Source organism: Perognathus longimembris, chromosome 11 (assembly GCF_023159225.1).
Source record: "Perognathus longimembris pacificus isolate PPM17 chromosome 11, ASM2315922v1, whole genome shotgun sequence".
NCBI classification, from domain to species: domain Eukaryota; kingdom Metazoa; phylum Chordata; class Mammalia; order Rodentia; family Heteromyidae; genus Perognathus; species Perognathus longimembris.
Window position 1 is genome coordinate 62,830,128 of NC_063171.1, and position 18,411 is coordinate 62,848,538.

Genomic DNA, 18,411 nt, shown 5'->3' on the forward strand with positions numbered 1-18,411 from the left:
GTCTATAGAGATACTTGGATGCCCTTGCCTGCTGTCAGTCACCCCTGCTATGAATAAAAAGTCCAAAATAACTGCAGAATAGCTTCTTTTCCATGTAAATGTGGAGGACTTTATTCCTGAGCCTCTTAAAAGTATAGCAGTATAATACAAAAACTAGTAAGAGTCAGTAAATACCAATCCTGACCCTGGGCTTGCTTTGGACCAGGATAGCTTTCTGAGTAGTTAGGAATACAGGTGAAAGGCACTGGTGCCTGGCCTGTACATCGTTGTTTTTGTTTGTTTGTTTATTTTTTAATGATCAAAGGTAATTAAAGATCACAAGGTTGCAAAGGGTCTTCAACCCTCTCTTTTTTTTTTTTTTTTTTTTTTGGCCAGTCCTGGGCCTTGGACTCAGGGCCTGAGCACTGTCCCTGGCTTCTTCCCGCTCAAGGCTAGCACTCTGCCACTTGAGCCACAGCGCCGCTTCTGGCCGTTTTCTGTATATGTGGTGCTGGGGAATCGAACCTAGGGCCTCGTGTATCCGAGGCAGGCACTCTTGCCACTAGGCTATATCCCCAGCCCTTCAACCCTCTCTTGAGTGATCCTTTTGGATAGGGTAACAGAGATGACAAAGATGTGCCTGCCTTCTTTTCAAACACCATCTGTTTAGGATTCAATCTTCCATCCTCGCCAAGAGACACTCAGAAACTCTAGGGGAACTTCAGTGTAGCAGAACAGAGATTAGAACGAGAACGGTGTAGTATGCAAACAGCTCTAGACAACTTGTATAAGTCAGAATTGCTTAGATACCGCCGCAGAATCCATACTCCCCAAAACACAATATTGAGCCTCATCAGACATGAGGAGACGATTGATTGCTATAATCTAGATACAAAATTGGCACCTAGCATGAAGCTTCTGTTGCTTAAGGGAAATGAAAAATATAAGCAAGATGGAATCTCTCTACCACAGGCACAGTTCGAAGTGTACTCCATTTGAAATTTCTCTTTGAGTCCCTATAGTCTATCATCTGTTACAGTTATTTCTATGGCATCAGGTTGAACTGATGGTCAGCTATGCCGTCACTGGTCAGTGTAGCTCAGAGGGGGTATTTAAATTTTCTGGTTGAGTGCACAAGTGAATGTCATGTTTTGCAGGCCCCAAAGAGGAAAAACAAAGAAAAATTCTTCATGAAAGTCAAGAAGAAAGGTGGAAGTTCTCTATAATTTACTCCTGAGATTAGGAACAATTGGCATCATCTCACCATAACTAGGATTATTTTCTTTTAGCTCTAAGCATCTACCATATTTCATTAAAATATTTTTACCTTTGTACCTTCTGTCATCCTAATAGCTAAATATTGTTCCTTCAATATAAGAAATGATCTGGTTCTTCGAATGAATCTGTGGCAGAGCCCAATTTAAGCTTCTCAAAGGAAATAGAGTTTTCTGGACTCCTTCATCTGGCTCACCCGGAGAACGGCCTGTGACAGGCACGCACGTGAGGATTCCCACGTGGCACGTGCAAGGTGAGGAAGAGACCAACCAGGCCCCAGGGGAAGTGGGAAGGCTCCACTTTCAGAGGACACGTCGAAGGTGGAGTTGGAAGGACTTCTTGGGAGGCAAATAAAAGCTAGGCCAGGGAAGAGTGACAGCAAAGGGAAATGAAGAGGAGCATTTCTCAGTTTCTCATACTGAAGAGACAATAACTTAGCAGGGTGGAGGAGAGAGAAGATTAGAAGATGAGAGAGATGAGAACAAGAAAAGTCATTTCCCTACATAATCATAAAGATAAGAAATAGAAGAATTGCAATATGTCACCTATATTTATATATAATATATAATTGTATATTGAGTATATAATCTATGCATATATTATTCCTATAGTATAACGCATCCACAATATATCTTAAAGCTTGTTTAAAGACTGAATTTTGTAGTTTGAAGATAGCTAAAAGAGCTAGTCCTCCTGGAAACAAGGAATTAGTCTAATTTTCTGCTACTTCAGAGCTAACAGTGAAGGCAGAAGTAGGAAGAAGTATATGTTGAGCTGAAACAAACATGGGTAATTACAGACTGGATAGATAGGAGGAAGTCTGAGTAGAAATGAAACTTCAAAGGAGAGAAACCAAAAAATATATACTGAAAAGCTGCTAAATTTATAACTACAGCTATTCAAAATATTCAAAGGTAAATTTTCAGGTTTATGATAAGTACATGTAGGAGGTATTTCCGTGTAATCCTTTTAAAACTCAACAAAGAACAAGGTTCTTTTTACTAGAGATCCTATTATTTTGTAACATTTTGTATTTTGCAATAATAAAATAAAATATAGCCAGGCACTGGTGGCTCAGGTCTGTAATCTAGCTACTCAACAGGCTGAGATCTGAGGATGGAGGTCCAAAGCCAGCCTGGGAAAAATCTGCAAGGCTCTTACTGCCAGTGAATTCCCAAAAATTCAGAAGTACAGCTACGTCTCAAGTGGTAGAGTGCTGGTATTAAGTAAAACAACTCAGGGACAGTGCCTAGGCCTCGAATTTGGTCCCCAAGACCAGCACCAAAGAAAAAGGAAAGAAAAGAAAAAAAGAATACATTTAGGAAAAAGAATTTTAAAAACCCAGAGACCTAAATATACATTGCATTGATTCTTACACTTCCTTTATGCAAAATTCCATGACTATATAGCCATTTTCTATCTCAGTTGAAAAAAAATTTACTACTCCATGTATTTTAATAAAAATGTACAGTTAAATGTTCACTTTATCATTTAGAATAATGAAAGACATTATCCAGCAAGTGTAATAAACACCAATAACAAGCAACAAGTAATAATCTCAATAACTTGTATTTTTTAGATCAAGTACATAGAAATCATCCAGATCAACTGTGCCTTACATCATGTCAATGAAAAAAGCTCATTATTTAGTTTAATTTCTAGGTGTAGCAGAAAAAGATAAAATAAATAGTAAGAACAGAACCAGTGATTTTAAATAAATAGGATAGAACCGCTCTGTACATCAGTTTGACAATAAAAAAATATAAATAAATAAATACATAAATAGGATAGAAAGAACTCAAAATGCTTAAAGATAACATCAACAATCAGCTTTTATCTTACAAAACAACTGAGAATAAGTAATCTATTTGCATAATAATCAATAACCGACACAACCCCATCCCTGAAGTTATAATATTCTTTATTATTTAGTTACTGCACTGTCTCCTTGGAGCTTCCACAAAGCATTGTAAGAGAGCAGCAAAAGGCCCAAACACAATCTTTTTATTCACATTGCTCAATGGCTGTGAAAGGTAGAGGGCTCTAGTTCATCTTCTATGCGCGACACCAGGAAATCACCTTTTCAGTAGAATCTTCATAAATTTGTTCCAAGAAAATAAATGAATCACTGGCAACATAAACTAATACTGCATGGATAAAGAATGAAGAAAAAAAAGTCTTGCGATGGGAGAGAGAAATTCCTATTTCTTGGATGAAGGGAAAACTAACATTCTAACAAGTTTCGGATTCTTTTTTGCTGGGTACCTTCAACAATCCTTTCAAGTCGCCCCATCTCCAAGAGAAGAGCAGAAACCCAGAAACCGTTGAGTATTCCACTTGCTAGGTTTTGAGCTGAACTTGTTTTTCTGGATTCCACCTTGGGCTCTCCTTGCAGCACCCCTGGTGGGACCTGACCAGGCCAGTTTGGAACAACCTGCCCTGTGTTCACTATTGACACAACAAGGGGAGTGATGGGGACAGGTGGGGGAGGAGGGGGGTAAAGAGAACGTTCCGCTTCCCAGACCGCACAGGAACCACAGAATCGGAACAACTCGCCATGGCCAGCCATTCACAGGGGATCCACCAGCTCCTTCAAGCAGAGAAAAGGGCCAAGGACAAGCTAGAGGAAGCCAAGAAGAGTAAGTGCCCCGGGGCGGTGGGTGTTGCTATGATGTGGACAGGGTAGCAAGAGGTGGGAGACCACCATGGTTATCCAGGTCAGGCAAGCCTGAGGTTGCAGTCTGGTGTTACCCACACTCCTTGGGAGTGGGCAGGCCATTCACGGCAACTACCATCTGCTGTAGAGGGGCTGGAGGGTCCTGAGAGGCCAAGGGCCTTGAAGCTTCAGGAGCCGTGAGCTGCCTCCATGCTGACACCCGTGTGCTCTCCAGCCCGTGAGATAGGTAAGCAATGGGTCAACACCATAATCAGTGCAAAACCCAGGCGTTCCTCTAGTGACTAAGCGGTCTTTGGGCAACCTTCCCTCGTGAATCAACCGCTTTTGAAAAGTATAACACATTGCATTACTTGTTAGAAAACGTTTATTTAAGGTACATATATTATATAATATATATTAATAGTTATCCTTTTTTTCATTGTATACTATATCTTGGTGAAGGAGGAGTCAAGCAGAATGTTCAGCCACCAATTATAAATAACACTAGTTTTTAAACCATTTTGGAAAATATTTTGACTTTCCACAACGATCCCCTACACACAGCTTGACAGAAAATGTCCGTGTCTTAAGGCACAGATGTTAGGACAACATTACTGAATATAAATTGTTGCTCCTAGTTACCAGTAGGGAGAAGTTTAGACAACGAAGTGACACCATTCATCCTACCTAAGCATTCTACAACACAGAAATACTAGAATTTTGATTGGCTGTAGTCTCCTTCATATTCAGAAGTTCTTCTCATTCATTAAGAACATTTGTGGCGCCTATTAATTGAGGGTATGTTGGGGTTCACCACGATGAGTAGACCCAAGCCCTTCCTGAATCATCTGTTTAAAAAGGAAAAGGAATTATTATATCAGGGGAATAAGGGAATCATCTTTGTTTTTCTATAAAAAGATGAATTTTTACCAGACACTGCTGGCTCATGCAAGTGAACTTCACAGATCTCAGGAGACTGAGGTATGAGGTTCAAAGCCAGCCCAGTCAGGAAAGTCTTATAACCAAATACCCATCAAAAAGTCAAAAGAGGAGCCATAGCTTCAGTGATAGAGTGCTAGTCTTGAGCACAGATACTTAGGGATAGTGCCCAGGCCGAGTTCAAGCTCTAGGACTGGCACAAAAGAAAGTTTCGTTTTTCCATAAAAAGATCCATTTGAAAATCATACATATGACATATATATGTGTGTGTATAAGTATGTGTGCCAAGGCAGAATAAGGATCAATAGGAACACAGTTTGGAGGACCTACACTACTGTTTTTCTTAACTCCATTTATTTCAAAATCAGAATCTCAAGTGTCTGCTTCAGTAGGCCTGGAGAGACTGTGGACTATAAAGAAAGAGGAAGTATTTGCAGGTCTACACAACCTATAAGACAGAGCCATTCAACCCTAATATAACAACTCTTATTAGCTCATTAAAAGTTGTATCTCGGGCTGGGGATATAGCCTAGTGGCAAGAGTACTTGCCTCATATACATGAAGCCCTGGGTTCGATTCCCCAGCACCACATATACAGAAAACGGCCAGAAGCGGCGCTGTGGCTCAAGTGGCAGAGTGCTAGCCTTGAGCGGGAAGAAGCCAAGGACAGTGCTCAGGCCCTGAGTCCAAGGCCCAGGACTGGCCAAAAAAAAAAAAAAAAAAAAAAAGTTGTATCTTCATGAAACCAAACATCCACTCACAGGGAGAATTTATTAAGTCAAGATGCTTATGTGAATAACTCTGAATATGTGCAGATTTAGAAATAAGGATTTGATTTGCTGACTTAAAAATTATTGATATCTATGCACTAGCACAAATGCCCCCATTCGTTTGCATTACTAATTAGCTGTTATATTAACTATATAGAGAGTAGAAATATTTTCTTGTGTTTCTGTTTTGCTAGTACTGGGGCATGAACTCAGGGTCTGAGCACTGCCCCTTAACGTTTTTTACTCAAGGCTGGCACTCTACCACTTGAACCACATCCCCACTTCCCGCTCTTTTTCGGTGGTTTATCAGAGATAAGAGTCTAACAGACGTTCCTGGCCGGGCTGGCTTTGAAAAGCAATCCTCAGCTCTCAGCCTCCTGAGTAGGGAGGATGACAGGCGTGAGCCGCTGGTGCCCGGCTTCACGGTCCCTTGTGCAGCATGATTTAAGATCATGACGAGTGAGAGGGACATGTCTTCAAAACCCCAGGTCAGGACATTTGCCTGACGAGCCTGGCCATCACCGTAGACATTCTCTGACTATCCATTCAGTTATTGTAAAAAAAAACACCTGGGCTCTCCTAAACACCCCTAGGCAAAAATATGAAGCCCTTTTGGGTGACAGCAATTACGTTTTCTTGATGCTTACGAGGAAATAGATAGGATTTCCAGCTTGGCCATCAGTCTACAGAGAGAGAAGAGCAAGGCAGAGGTTCCTATGAGTGGCTTTGACACATGCCTTTTGCTTTACCTCTGACCCCGCAGTAAGCGCCGGGCTTCGCGTCTTCCCCGCATGCAATCCGATGCAGCACGGGCAGGCTCTCACGCAGAGGCAGCCACGGAGTCTGCCCAGAAAATTGCTAGGCCAGCAGCGCTTTCCCTGTGGCTGGCCTGGTTAATTGAATGAGAACCAGCAGGTGACCGGTGCCAGGAGCCACACTCTGCGCCCGTCACTGTGGGATGGAGCTAATAGACAGCCCTGCAGGGGGCTGCTCAGGGCTCGGGGACATGGAGCTTTCTCCTTTTATTATTGGTTTTATGTGGGAGAGATTCCTGACTTGGAAACTAGCATTTTTTTTAACTTACCATGCAATTAAGATAGAGTGTAATGATGTTTTGTGTGATTTGTTTTATAGAGTAATCATGTACAGCGCAATTCATTATGACTAGGAAAGGGGGAAATTCTTCACATTTTATAATTTTGTCTTGTTGTTCATGATTAGCCATGGGATGAGAGTAGGCTGGGAAGCCTAGTGACTCACTTCTGTCATCCTAGCTATTAGGGAGGCTGAGATCTAAGGCTCTCAGTTCAAATCCAGCCTAGGCAAGAAAGTGTGAGACTCTTATCTCCAGTTAGCCAGCAAAAATCAAGAAGTGGAGGTATGGTTCAAGAGACAGAGTGCTGGCCTTGAATGAAAGGGCCCAGCAAGAGGGCAAGGGCCTTCTTAAGACGGTGGGGCTGAGGATGAAGTACATTTCACCTCGGTGTTCTAGCCGCAGAGAAGTGCTGCCAATCCAAGGTGTCTGTGACCACAGAGTGGCCAGAGCTGTAGAGCATGAAGGAATGGAAGTTTACACAACAGTAATAAGCATTAACTGAAGGGGCAAAAGATAAAGGTTGACGCAGCCTCAAGCAGGAGAAAGACATGAGCTCCCAGCAGCCCCGGGGATTTCAGAAGTACAGGCAGCCCTAGTCATCTATTCTGAAGAAGAGGTATCCAGTGTACATAAGGGTGAGAAGCATGAAGAGACACGTTTCGTTTGGTAACTCGGTGTCTTTTTTTTTTTCTGAATGCGTATTTGATGACTATTCAAGCAACAAATATCACACAGGAAGAGAATTTCAGAAAGAATCCACCCACAGATGCTACAAAAACACATCAAACACTACAAAGACAGATGATGGACAAAAGATTATAATAAGACATATTAATATAGAGACATATGATAAAAGTTTATATTAACATTTTTCTTAATGCTGCTTAAAGAGGACACTTAGCTAATTCAAAGTCCACTCAATGAAACAATTAGCAGAAAAGTATAGGCAAACTCTTGACACCTTACAGAAAATAAACAATGAAAAACAGAATAAGACATAGATTGCTACATATTTATAGATTATCATATATTATGATCTATTAATGTTCATACTGAAATCGAAAGACAGTATATTTAGAGAAAGAAGAATTAGGATGCAGTTCAGACTTTCTTTAAAGTTTTAATTATCACAAAGCATTGGCACCTAACTCCCAGATGCAGAAGTTGAATGGAGGCACAGAAGCAATTAATATTCATCTACAACCCCTCAAATTTATTCTGTTTTATCGAAAAAAGTCATGAACAAACATAGAATTGTGGTGTTTCCTTTTACAAATTTTCCTCTACCTTGTCTGCTGTAAGGCTTACACCTCTGCTCTTCATAAAAGAACTAAAACAAAATCTCCTAACCATTACAAACAGTTTTATAGCTACTTTCACGTCCCCCCTCAGAGAAAGCAAGTACAAAAATAGAGGGGAAAAAAGACCTCTACTTTGTCTGCTCTACTATGTTGTAGAGCTTAATCAGACATTGCAGAGTAACAATGGTAAGGGGAAAAAATCCCAATAAAATGTTTTTTTTAATTGTAAGTGATTTTGATAGAGTCTGAGCTGTGTGTCTGTAGCAGTTTTGGAGATGTGCCAGTGTTAAATGGAACCCAGTTGGTGTGGACTAAAGGCTTCTGGCATCAGATCAGGACAGAAAATCTGTCCACATAATGTCTTTCTTTCGGGTAAGTGACAGCTAAAATCTGTTTCCTAGCTGTTACTGCTGTGAAGAAATGGACGAGTATTTTATCTAAATATGCCAAGTGTGGAAGAAAGTTGTCATCTCCCTGTTCTAAAGAATCCAGTAGGAAAAAAAGAAAGAAAAATGTCAATACTGGTATTTTGTTTTAATGTAGTTTGACATTCTGGAAAAAAAAATTCTCAAGAAATTAGGTGTGGGGGGGGGAAATCGTATGCAATCCCATGTACTATTAACAAAAAAACATTATTCCTTCTCTGTCATTGTTAATTTTCAGGAAAAGTGAAAAGATTGAAGCAAGCCAAGGAAGAGGCAATAGCAGAAATTGACCAATATAAAATGCAGAGAGATAAGGAATTTCGATTAAAACACTCTAAGGTAGGCAAGAAGGCCAACACTATTTGTTATGCAGCATAAACAATACTACATGCATACATTTTGCTCTGTTAATATTCATAAGAGATATGGTAGCGTGTGAAGTAAACTAAAGCCAGGACTGTTGTGAGACATATATTATGATACATAATAGATTATAACATTTATTATGATCTATTTACATTCATGATGTGTTAGGTAGGATATGGAGGGGGGAAGGCCAACACTGTTTATTATGCAGCACAGAGTATAATATATTAATATTCATAATATGTAAGGTAGAAATGGAAAAGCCACGATGTACCAGGTCCTGTTCAGCCAAGGCTGAACATCATCCTAGATCTAAAGTACAACACCCACAATTGCACACTGCACACCTTCACTTCCAAGCTTTTTTTTTTTTTTTGCTTTTTTTGGCCAGTCCTGGGCCTTGGACTCGGGGCCTGAGCACTGTCCCTGGCTTCTTCCCGCTCAAGGCTAGCACTCTGCCACCTGAGCCACAGTGCCCCTTCTGGCCGTTTTCCATCTATGTGGTGCTAGGGAATCGAACCAAGAGCTTCATGTGTAGGAGGCAAGCACCCTTGCCACTAGGCCATATTCCCAGCCCACTTCCAAGCATTTTTAACTGGTCAACTAAAAGGTCAACCAAGTGTTGATGTCTAATATATAACAATATGCACTTTTAAAAAAATCATATACCCTGGGCTGGTGCTGGTGGCTCAGGCCTGTAATCCTAGCTACTCAGGAGGCTCTGAGTTCTGAGGATGAAGGTTCAGAGCCAGCCTGAGCAGGAAAGTCTGTGAGACTCTTATCTCTAATTAGCCACCAGAAAACCAGAAGTAGTGCTGTGGCTCAAGTGGTAGAGCTGAAGAGCTCAGGGACAGCCCCCAGGCCCAGAGTTCAAGCCCCACAATTGACAAAAATAAATAAATATGCTCTGATACAAAAGTTGTAAGAATCAGTTAAAGAACCATTCCTGCTGGTGATTGGCAATTGAAAGTAAGCAAACTTTCAAAAAAATGTTTATTATTGTTTACTGGTAGAAGCAGTAAACCATGCTCAAGCTAAGGCAGACATTGTTATCAACTGCTTAAAAAATTAAAATACAATTAATAAATAAAACCATTTGGTATTTCCTTATGATTTCCTTTGCACTAACTACCTCCATTCAACAAGTCTTTTACTCAAATATAAAGAGTCACTTTTTCCTATGCCATCATTTCTTAAATATTTGCCATGTACAAAAAAATAATGCATGACACCCTCAGTTTCCCTATTTCAATGTGACTAAGAAATAGAATTAAAGTCTGTGTGTCATAACTAAATCAACGCCACTCTGCCCCATCACAAATATAAATATGGCTCCATCCAGGAGCCTGACACTGGACACTGATACTATTTTACAACTTGTATATTATTTTAATAGTAATACACAAGTACTCAGTCAGATAGGATCAGGTAAGTTGGACCAAAATTTAGAAAAGACTTTTCTAGATTTTTTTCCTTCAAACAAACAAACAAAAAAAATTCTCTTTCAGATAAAGTGATCAGTCAGCAAGAATGAATTCTTCTCATTGATATTTGGAAAAAGAAACGCTAAAATGCTGACGCACACCCTCCCACACCACGTCCATGGCCCCTGCTGTCTTTGTCATCATTTTTTTTTCTTTCCTTGTTTCCATACTGCTTTTTCTCTTCTTCCTCAGATACAACACAGCCAGGCCCCATGGCCTTTGCGCATGCAGTGCCCAGTCTCTGCAAGCCTCTTCTTCTAACACATGTGTATTTCTTTGCTCTGTATTTGATCCTTAGCTTCTCTTGCTGAGGAGCCTTATCTCAAACTGCCTCTCATTGCAAAGCAGAGTGCTAGTCCACCGTGTCTCTCCCATGCACTTTCTACTAGCCAATACATAATTACCCTTTTCACTTCTAGCTCGTTCCTTCTACATGATAAGCAAGAAAATATCAGATTCTTTAGGGGATTTTTTTTTCTCTGTCATTTTCTTAAACTAACACCTGCCCCATAGTAAGAATTAAACACACATTGGTTTAAAAGTGGATGCACTCTACAGAGAACTCAAAAAACTAAGCCCCTCCAAGCCCAATAAACCTATTAGGAAATGGGCAAAGGAGCTAAAGAGAGACTTCACAAGAGAAGATATAAAAATGGCAAAGAAACACATGAGGAAATGCTCAACATCCCTGCTAGTAAAGGAAATGCAAATAAAAACAACCCTGAGATACCACCTCACCCCAGTTAGAATGGCCTATACTCTGAACTCAGGAAACAACAAATGCTGGAGGGGCTGTGGGGAAAGAGGAACCCTTCTCCATTGTTGGTGGGAGTGCAAATTAGTACAACCACTTTGGAAAACAGTATGGAGGTTTTTCAAAAAGCTCAATATAGACCTACCCTATGACCCAGCCATACCACTCCTAGGCATCTATCCTAAACAGCAAAGCCCAAGATATCAAAAAGACATTTGTACTTCCATGCTTATCACGGCACAATTCACAATAGCCAAAATATGGAAACAACCCAGATGCCCCTCCACAGATGAATGGATCCAAAAAATATGGTACTTATACACAATGGAATACTACATAGCGATTAGGAATGGTGAAATATTGTTATTCACAGGGAAATGGTCAGAACTCGAACAAATAATGTTGAGTGAGACAAGCCTAGAACACAGAAAACAAAGGGGCATGACCTCCCTGATATATGACTGTTAACAAAGGGAGACAGAGAGACAGTGGAGACCAAGTCTGTGAATACTGTATATGTTCTTGATACATTGTATATTGCATATATGTCTACCTGACCTAGACAAGGGATAGAAAAACAGGTCGTAAGATATCACAAGAAATGTACACACTGCCCTACTATGTAACTGCACCCTCTTTGCACAACACCTTGTAAAAAAATTTATGTTCAATTAATAAAAAAAAAGAAAAAAAAAGTGGATGCACATTTCTATAGATTCCTATACACACATCTTTCGCACTGAATCCTGGCATCAACACCAGCAGCACTGCTGATTTCACATGTATGTTTCTGATATACATTATTCCTATTTTCAAGTCACAAAATCACTGGCCATAAGAGTTAAACCTCTTAAAATATGATTTGAGTTCAAACTCTTAAAATACTATTTTTCCACAAGAATACTATCAGTTGGAAATCTGGTTTAAGATGTATTCTGTGCTCAGGATAATAATTGAAACTCTTCATCCCGCTCATAACTCGAGGTCTCAGACAATTTTACAGCTACTTGATCAAAAGCTCACATAGAAGAGTCATTGCATTTATGCATCTGCTACTTCAAGCATATTGTAAAAGCATTAGAACAGATTTTCTCTCCTTGGCATGACCACCATATGTCAGGCCTATTTGCTGTGCTGTTAAGTCTTGTCATCATTAACCCAGAGCAATTAGGAGGCCTGGGAGGAGACCCGAGAAGCCAATTTTGTGCCTGTATGGGCATTATACTTTGATGTTTCTATGTTGTGGTTGCTTTGTAGCTCTTCTTAATGTGTGTTCAAGTTTCCTAACATCATCAGAAGCAAGTATCCCAATTAAGGTTAGACATCAACTAATATTCCTTTTTCAAAGACGTACCTATCCCTCAGTTATCACGGCTACCCAATATAGGATCACCATCTTATTAGAAAGAAATCTGGCCTATGGAAGGTTGCATACATCTTTTGTGAATACAATGTCAGATGCACCCTGGAAAGAATTGATCATGGTTTCCTTGGACACAATGAAGGTTCCTGATTTATTTTTGCTACTGTATTTGTAACCTGTCCTTCAGGCAATCAAAATTTGAGAGTCCAAAACTGTTTCACTTTCAAGAGTAAGATCTGAACACAGAAACAACTTCTAAGGAAAGTTGTTGGGTTTTTTTCTTGTTTATTGTCAAAGTGATCTACAGATAGGTTACAGTTTCATACATTAGGCCTTGGGTACATTTCTTGCACTGTTTGTTACCTCCTCCCTCATTCCCCACTCCCCTTTCCCCCTTCCTCTCTTCCCCCATGAGTTGTTCAGTTGGTTTACATCAAATGGTTTTGCAAGTATTGCTTTGGGAGTCGTTTGTCTTTTTACCCCGTGTCTCTCAATTTTGATATTCCTTTTCACTTCCCTAGTTCTAATACCAGTATATACAGTATCCAGTGTACTCAGATGAGACACAGTGGTAGTGCGGGTACAACCACAGGAAGGGGATACAGAGGATCATTAACAATAGAAGCTAGGGTTTCACGTGGCATGTTGAAAGTGATTACAACAGTGATATAACAGTCGTTTCCATAACATGGAGTTCATTTCACTTAGCATCATCTTATGTGTTCATAAGGGCATAGCTATTAGGCTCTTGTGATCCTCTGCTGTGACTTGCCTAAACCTGTGCTAATTATTCCCTATGAGGGAGACCATAGAGTCCATGTTTCTTTGGGTCTGGCTCACTTCACTTAGTATAATTTTTTCCAAGTCCTTCCATTTCCTTACAAATGGGGCAATGTCGTTCTTTCTGATAAAGGCATAAATAAAAATCCATTGTGTATATGTACCACATTCTCCTTATCCAGTCGTTTACTGAGGGGCACCTGGGTTGGTTCCATATTCTAGCTATGACAAATTGTGCTGTGAGGAACATTGTTGTGCTGGTGGCTTTAGTGTGTTCTTGTTTGTGGTCAGGAAAATTATTTAATGATCTTTCAATCATGATTAGGCATTAGAGTGTAGGGCTACAAGTCAGCCTCAACACTAAACTTCATCATGAACATGGAGAAGCTCTTGAAGGACACCTTAGATGAAAATGTGTAAGGACATGTGCCAATGTTATCAACTGTCACATTATATAGAGCCCTGAATGTTGAGATAACAGGTTTCTTGTAATGTGAGCACTAGAATTCACACACTGAAGTCTTTGGAATACTAAAGATCTGGTTCAACAAACATCTACTGAGCCTAGGTCACAACTTCACCACCGTTTTAGACTTTTAGTATTTTACCATTCAAGCCTTTGAATTGACTTTTTTCGCTATGATAGAATCCCACTTAAGACACCAAATTTAGAAGAAAAAGATTCGATTTGGGACACTGATTTTGAAAGCTGTTTCCTTCTATTTTTAAACAGGTTAGTAAGGGAAAATTGGTCCATGGATACCTACTTCTTAGATATTCACTAGTCAAAATGCTATTTTGTAAAAGTTATTTGGTGTTTTAGAGGCTGCATCTTCTCAGAATAAATTTTTTTGTGTACTAAAGTGCTCCTGTTGTGCAGATGACAAACAGAACAGGGCCTATACCCACATCCTCTCAATTGCATTGGATGCCAAGCTTCAGGACCAGAAAGATCATACAGAGTCTAGAAGCTAGAATGGTCTAACAGCCATGACCTAGAAGTCAGTCATGAGTGGAGCTTGTTGGATTATAGCAGTGGTACATCATGCCCAAATACAAAAGAGATAAACAAATGAAACCTTAAAGAAGCCATGTTTAAGAAAGGCTGAGTTTACAGAGAAGATCAATTAGGAAGTGATTATTAGGAAATGTTTCTCTGCAGGATTCATTTAAGTTGTGAATTTTCCTGGGGAGATTTACACTCAATCAATATAGACTAAAATCCCCAAGATTATAACCAAAGTATAAGTGTACATACACATACATTTGCATATTTAGGCATGCAAATTATTTCAGACAGTGTATTATGGATACCTCTTCCTGAAGAAGAAATCAGTTCATAGTATGGACCAATGACTGAAAAACCAGTAAATGTGGATTCAATGGTATCTTCTAACTTTATTTTTCAGACTTTTAATTCAAAAAGTAAATAATCGGAAAGATACAAGGAGAAAGTAGAAATTGTCTTAAACTCAAGAAAAACATAATTTGAGAAAAGTGTAGACCAGTAAGCAATTTGTATCCTGAGATCCTCACTTAGCAGGGTGATGGTCTGTATGTCCAACTAGAGTACACGCATGCGCTTGGTGATCCTTTCCGCTCTTTGAAAACTCAACAGAGCTTTCATTCTTGTTAAAAGAAAGAGTAGATAATATGTATTCCACAGAACAACCATCCATTGATAGACCATATGTTTTAATATGATGTATGGGATAACGAGTTCCATTTGTTGATTTTGTAGGTAATGGGCTCTCAGAGTGACCTTGCCAGTGAAATAGACAAACAGACACTAGAGAAGATACAGGAACTGAACGGAAACTACAACAAGTATATGGAGAGTGTGATGAAGCAGCTTCTCAGCGTGGTGTGTGACATGAAACCGGAAGTCCACGTGAACTACAGACCCAGAGCCACCAACTAAAGGCACACCATGGTGTGTGAGCCACGGTGCGTAGCTGCCTCGTGCTTATAAGAGCTTCATACTGGTGTTACAAAGAACTTGAGATGCAATCTGAGATCATCTGGATACCTCCAAAGTTCCCTGTGACATAACTCACACACAGGAACTGAGAGAATACATGAATAAAACAATGGGATCATTCATGGACATAGTTATGACCTTGTCATTTACTCTGAAGCAAGTCAAGAATATAGCATAGCATTTTATTTTACACTTAAACCACGTCAGGACAGCCATTTAAAAGTGCTTCTTTGGTCATTTTGTTAATTTAGACTACGTGCTCTTCAGCGTGCTTGGTAAACTACAATTCCTGAAGGATAGAGTATGATTCCTATATACATGTAAAATAAATATGCCAATGATTTTATTTAATTCATAAATCAATGAAGACACCATAAGATACCACAACTGTTTCAAAAAATAAAACAAATTTAAAACTGCATGAAGAGGAAAGAGGAGAGAAAGAGAAAAAGTGGGGGAAAGAGGCAGGTAGTCATGATAGGTTATATAATCATCTTAGAGGAAATGGGTCTCACGATTATCATATTCACCTAACTCCAACCAAGCAGATTATATTCTCTTACGAGTGTATTTTTTTCAAAGAAGATGATAATAACCTGACAGCATAAATACTTTGCTAAGTTCTGTGTTGATAAAGGAGTGAACTCCGAGGTACTCTGAGTGAGTACTCCATTAGCTCCGTCTCTCTGTCTTCACTGAGGTACGAAGGTAGCAGGAGCATGGCCAGCTCAGTGAGCAGTGAGCTACGTATGCAACAGCTGGTTCTGTCCAGCGGTGGAGGAAGCATTTGTGTTTTCACCACACATGGAAAGCAGTCTAAGGAGCTTACCTTGCTTCGCCTGAGAAGAATGACGGGCTTCAGGAAGAATGTGTGGGCTTCAACACCAATGTCAGCTCCTTTGTCTCTCCTCTTTCCCTTTCCCTTCCCTTCCTCTCATTTCCTTCTCTTCCTTATCTCTTCTCTTACCTTCTTTCTTTTCCCTTCTCTTTCCTTCCTTCCCCCTTCCTTTCCTTTCCTTTCTTTTCCTTCCTCCTCCTGTCCCCTCTCTTTTCCCTCCCCTCTCTCCCTTTCCCTTCCTTCTTTCTTCTCTTCCTTCCTTTTTCTTCTGTGGCTCAAGTGGTAAAGTGCTAGTCTTAAGCACAAGAGCTGAAAGATAGCATCCAGACACTGAGCTCAAGCTGCAGGACCAGCACGCGCGCGCGCGCACACACACACACACACACACACACACACACACACACACACATACACACACAAAAGAAAAATAATTTTTTTAAAACCTTTGGTGTTTAAATAAGAAAATAATAAATGAAGACAAATTTAATTTCAGTCAAAACAAAAGTTTAAGATTTTCATAGATCAGAAATAGGCAATTTTATTCACATTAGGTAAGTAGAAGAGGAATAGAATCTGCCTTCTTACTTTGTCAAATTTTTGAACAAAGAAAATAAAACAAGGTAATTTCTTTGTCTTATATGGTTGGTTTTTCCATTGCAAGAAAGGTAGCTGGTTCCTCAAATAATGAACCAAAAAAGCTACTAAACATCCCTAAGTACATTGCCTCTCAGTTTTAATTGATTGATTGTTTTCTTTGTTTTATTTTTGCTTCACCTTTAAGGAGAGTAGGCTTTCAATCAAGTTGTCTCCCTAAAATGAGAAATGAGGAGGAGCCCTGCTTGGACCCAGACTTAAGAGAATTCAGTCCCTGGGTCCCGCAGAGCTGAGGTATATAACACACTCAGGAAAACTGCCTGCTTGAAACATCATCTTGTGAAAACATAATTGTGAGAAGCACAGTCTTGTTATTTGCTTCACACCATCAGATTTCACTTTAGATCTTATCTCTTGAAAGCTAAATGTCCATTTTCCGGGTGTGAACGTTTAAATGTATTGCCTAAAAGACCCAAGTTGATACGGTCCTGAGCCGGTAGAGCACATGGGCTTATTGAGGAGGTCAGAGCACTGAGCACTGTGGAAACACATGAAGACTGATGCAGGACTTTCTTAGAAGTGAAGAATGAGAACACACTGTATCTTCATGTAACTGAATGAGTCATCTTCCCAGAACTCTCAGATTCTCATAGATGCTAAAGCTATCAGCTTTTGCTTTATTTACATCTGAGAAAAATTAATGTATTTCAGCGATAACTCACCTACCTGTGAGAGCTTTCTCAGTCACCCAGAAAAGCTGACTCTGTGAGTGTGTGTGTGTGTGTGTGTGTGTGTGTGTGTGTGTGTGTACTTACCCTAAATGAATTGTTTCTGGTCACATGTGCTTTCACTTAGAAATGAAATAACCTAACCATGTTTTAAATTCTCTTCTACCATGGTGTGGATCTTTTGCACAATCACTACAAAATGAAATGACTCCGTTACGTTCTTACACATTTCCACTGCATATAAAAACAAGATGATAACCATTTACAGGACTGTAGGTAAAGATTATGCATTTTTCTCTATAATAGCACACATATACCCCATAGCCAAAAGTTGCCATCAATTCGATACTTTACAGATAGACAGAGCTAGCAGAACGGTACTGGTCAGAGGAGCAATGCTACCTTTGTAATAGCTTGGCTCAGTATAGCCATCCAAAGCATGTGAATGCCCAGGTTAGGTGGGCAAAGCCACCATATCTGGGCCTAGCCAGGAAAGCGTGTGAGCAAACAGGAGTTCATATGAACTCCAAAGACCCACTTACCCCTGAGAAACAATAAACTGCTAGAAATAAATAAATGATTTACCCATTGCATATTTACTTTGAAGAAGAGGAAGGTTATTAACTGTCTTTAATGCCTCTAAAAACTCAAGAAAATAGGGCAGAGTTGTGATGGCAAGAGTCATATCTGTTCAAGGAGAGAATATGTAATAGAAAATAAAAATTGCAGATTGCCATGAATCTAGATTTTATCCAGTAAATAGTACATTAGCTTGAGGAAGAGGTGTGTCCATGTGTTTTTGTTTGGAATAGAAAATGTTAGTGCATATCCATATACTAGTTAAAATTCCTCTAGAGGAGATAATTTGGTAGGAAGAACAGGAAGAACTATTGCAGAAGCAAGCTCCTTGAGAAGGCAAGAGGTATAGGGCTCAGATCACACTAAAAGTCTTGGCTTTGGACACAAGTAGAAAAACCACAGTGGGTATGGGTTGACAGGGATGTGGGTTAGTAGATAAATAGTGTTAGGAAAATAAGAAAGTTATTGTGGGATGACTTCCCTTCTCAAATTAAATATGAAGC

The 18,411-nt window shown here is 39.7% G+C and overlaps 1 protein-coding gene across 1 annotated transcript; it reads left to right on the plus strand.

The window, feature by feature from the left end:
• Positions 1–3,790: 3,790 nt before the first annotated feature.
• Atp6v1g3 (ATPase H+ transporting V1 subunit G3) lies at positions 3,791–15,516 on the plus strand. Its single transcript, XM_048356879.1, has 3 exons — positions 3,791–3,893; positions 8,680–8,780; positions 14,930–15,516. The coding sequence occupies exons 1-3, from the start codon at positions 3,812–3,814 to the stop codon at positions 15,107–15,109; spliced, it is 363 nt and encodes a 120-aa protein (XP_048212836.1). The 5' UTR covers positions 3,791–3,811; the 3' UTR covers positions 15,110–15,516.
• Positions 15,517–18,411: the final 2,895 nt, after the last annotated feature.

What these genes read in the sequence shown, in the direction of transcription:
- Atp6v1g3 (XM_048356879.1), top strand. Translation starts at nt 3,812, where the DNA reads ATGGCCAGCCATTCACAGGGGATCCACCAGCTCCTTCAAGCAGAGAAA. An exon ending in GCTAGAGGAAGCCAAGAAGA is followed by an intron (nt 3,894 to 8,679) that starts GTAAGTGCCCCG and finishes GTTAATTTTCAG; the next exon opens with GAAAAGTGAAAAGATTGAAG. An exon ending in TTCGATTAAAACACTCTAAG is followed by an intron (nt 8,781 to 14,929) that starts GTAGGCAAGAAG and finishes TTGATTTTGTAG; the next exon opens with GTAATGGGCTCTCAGAGTGA.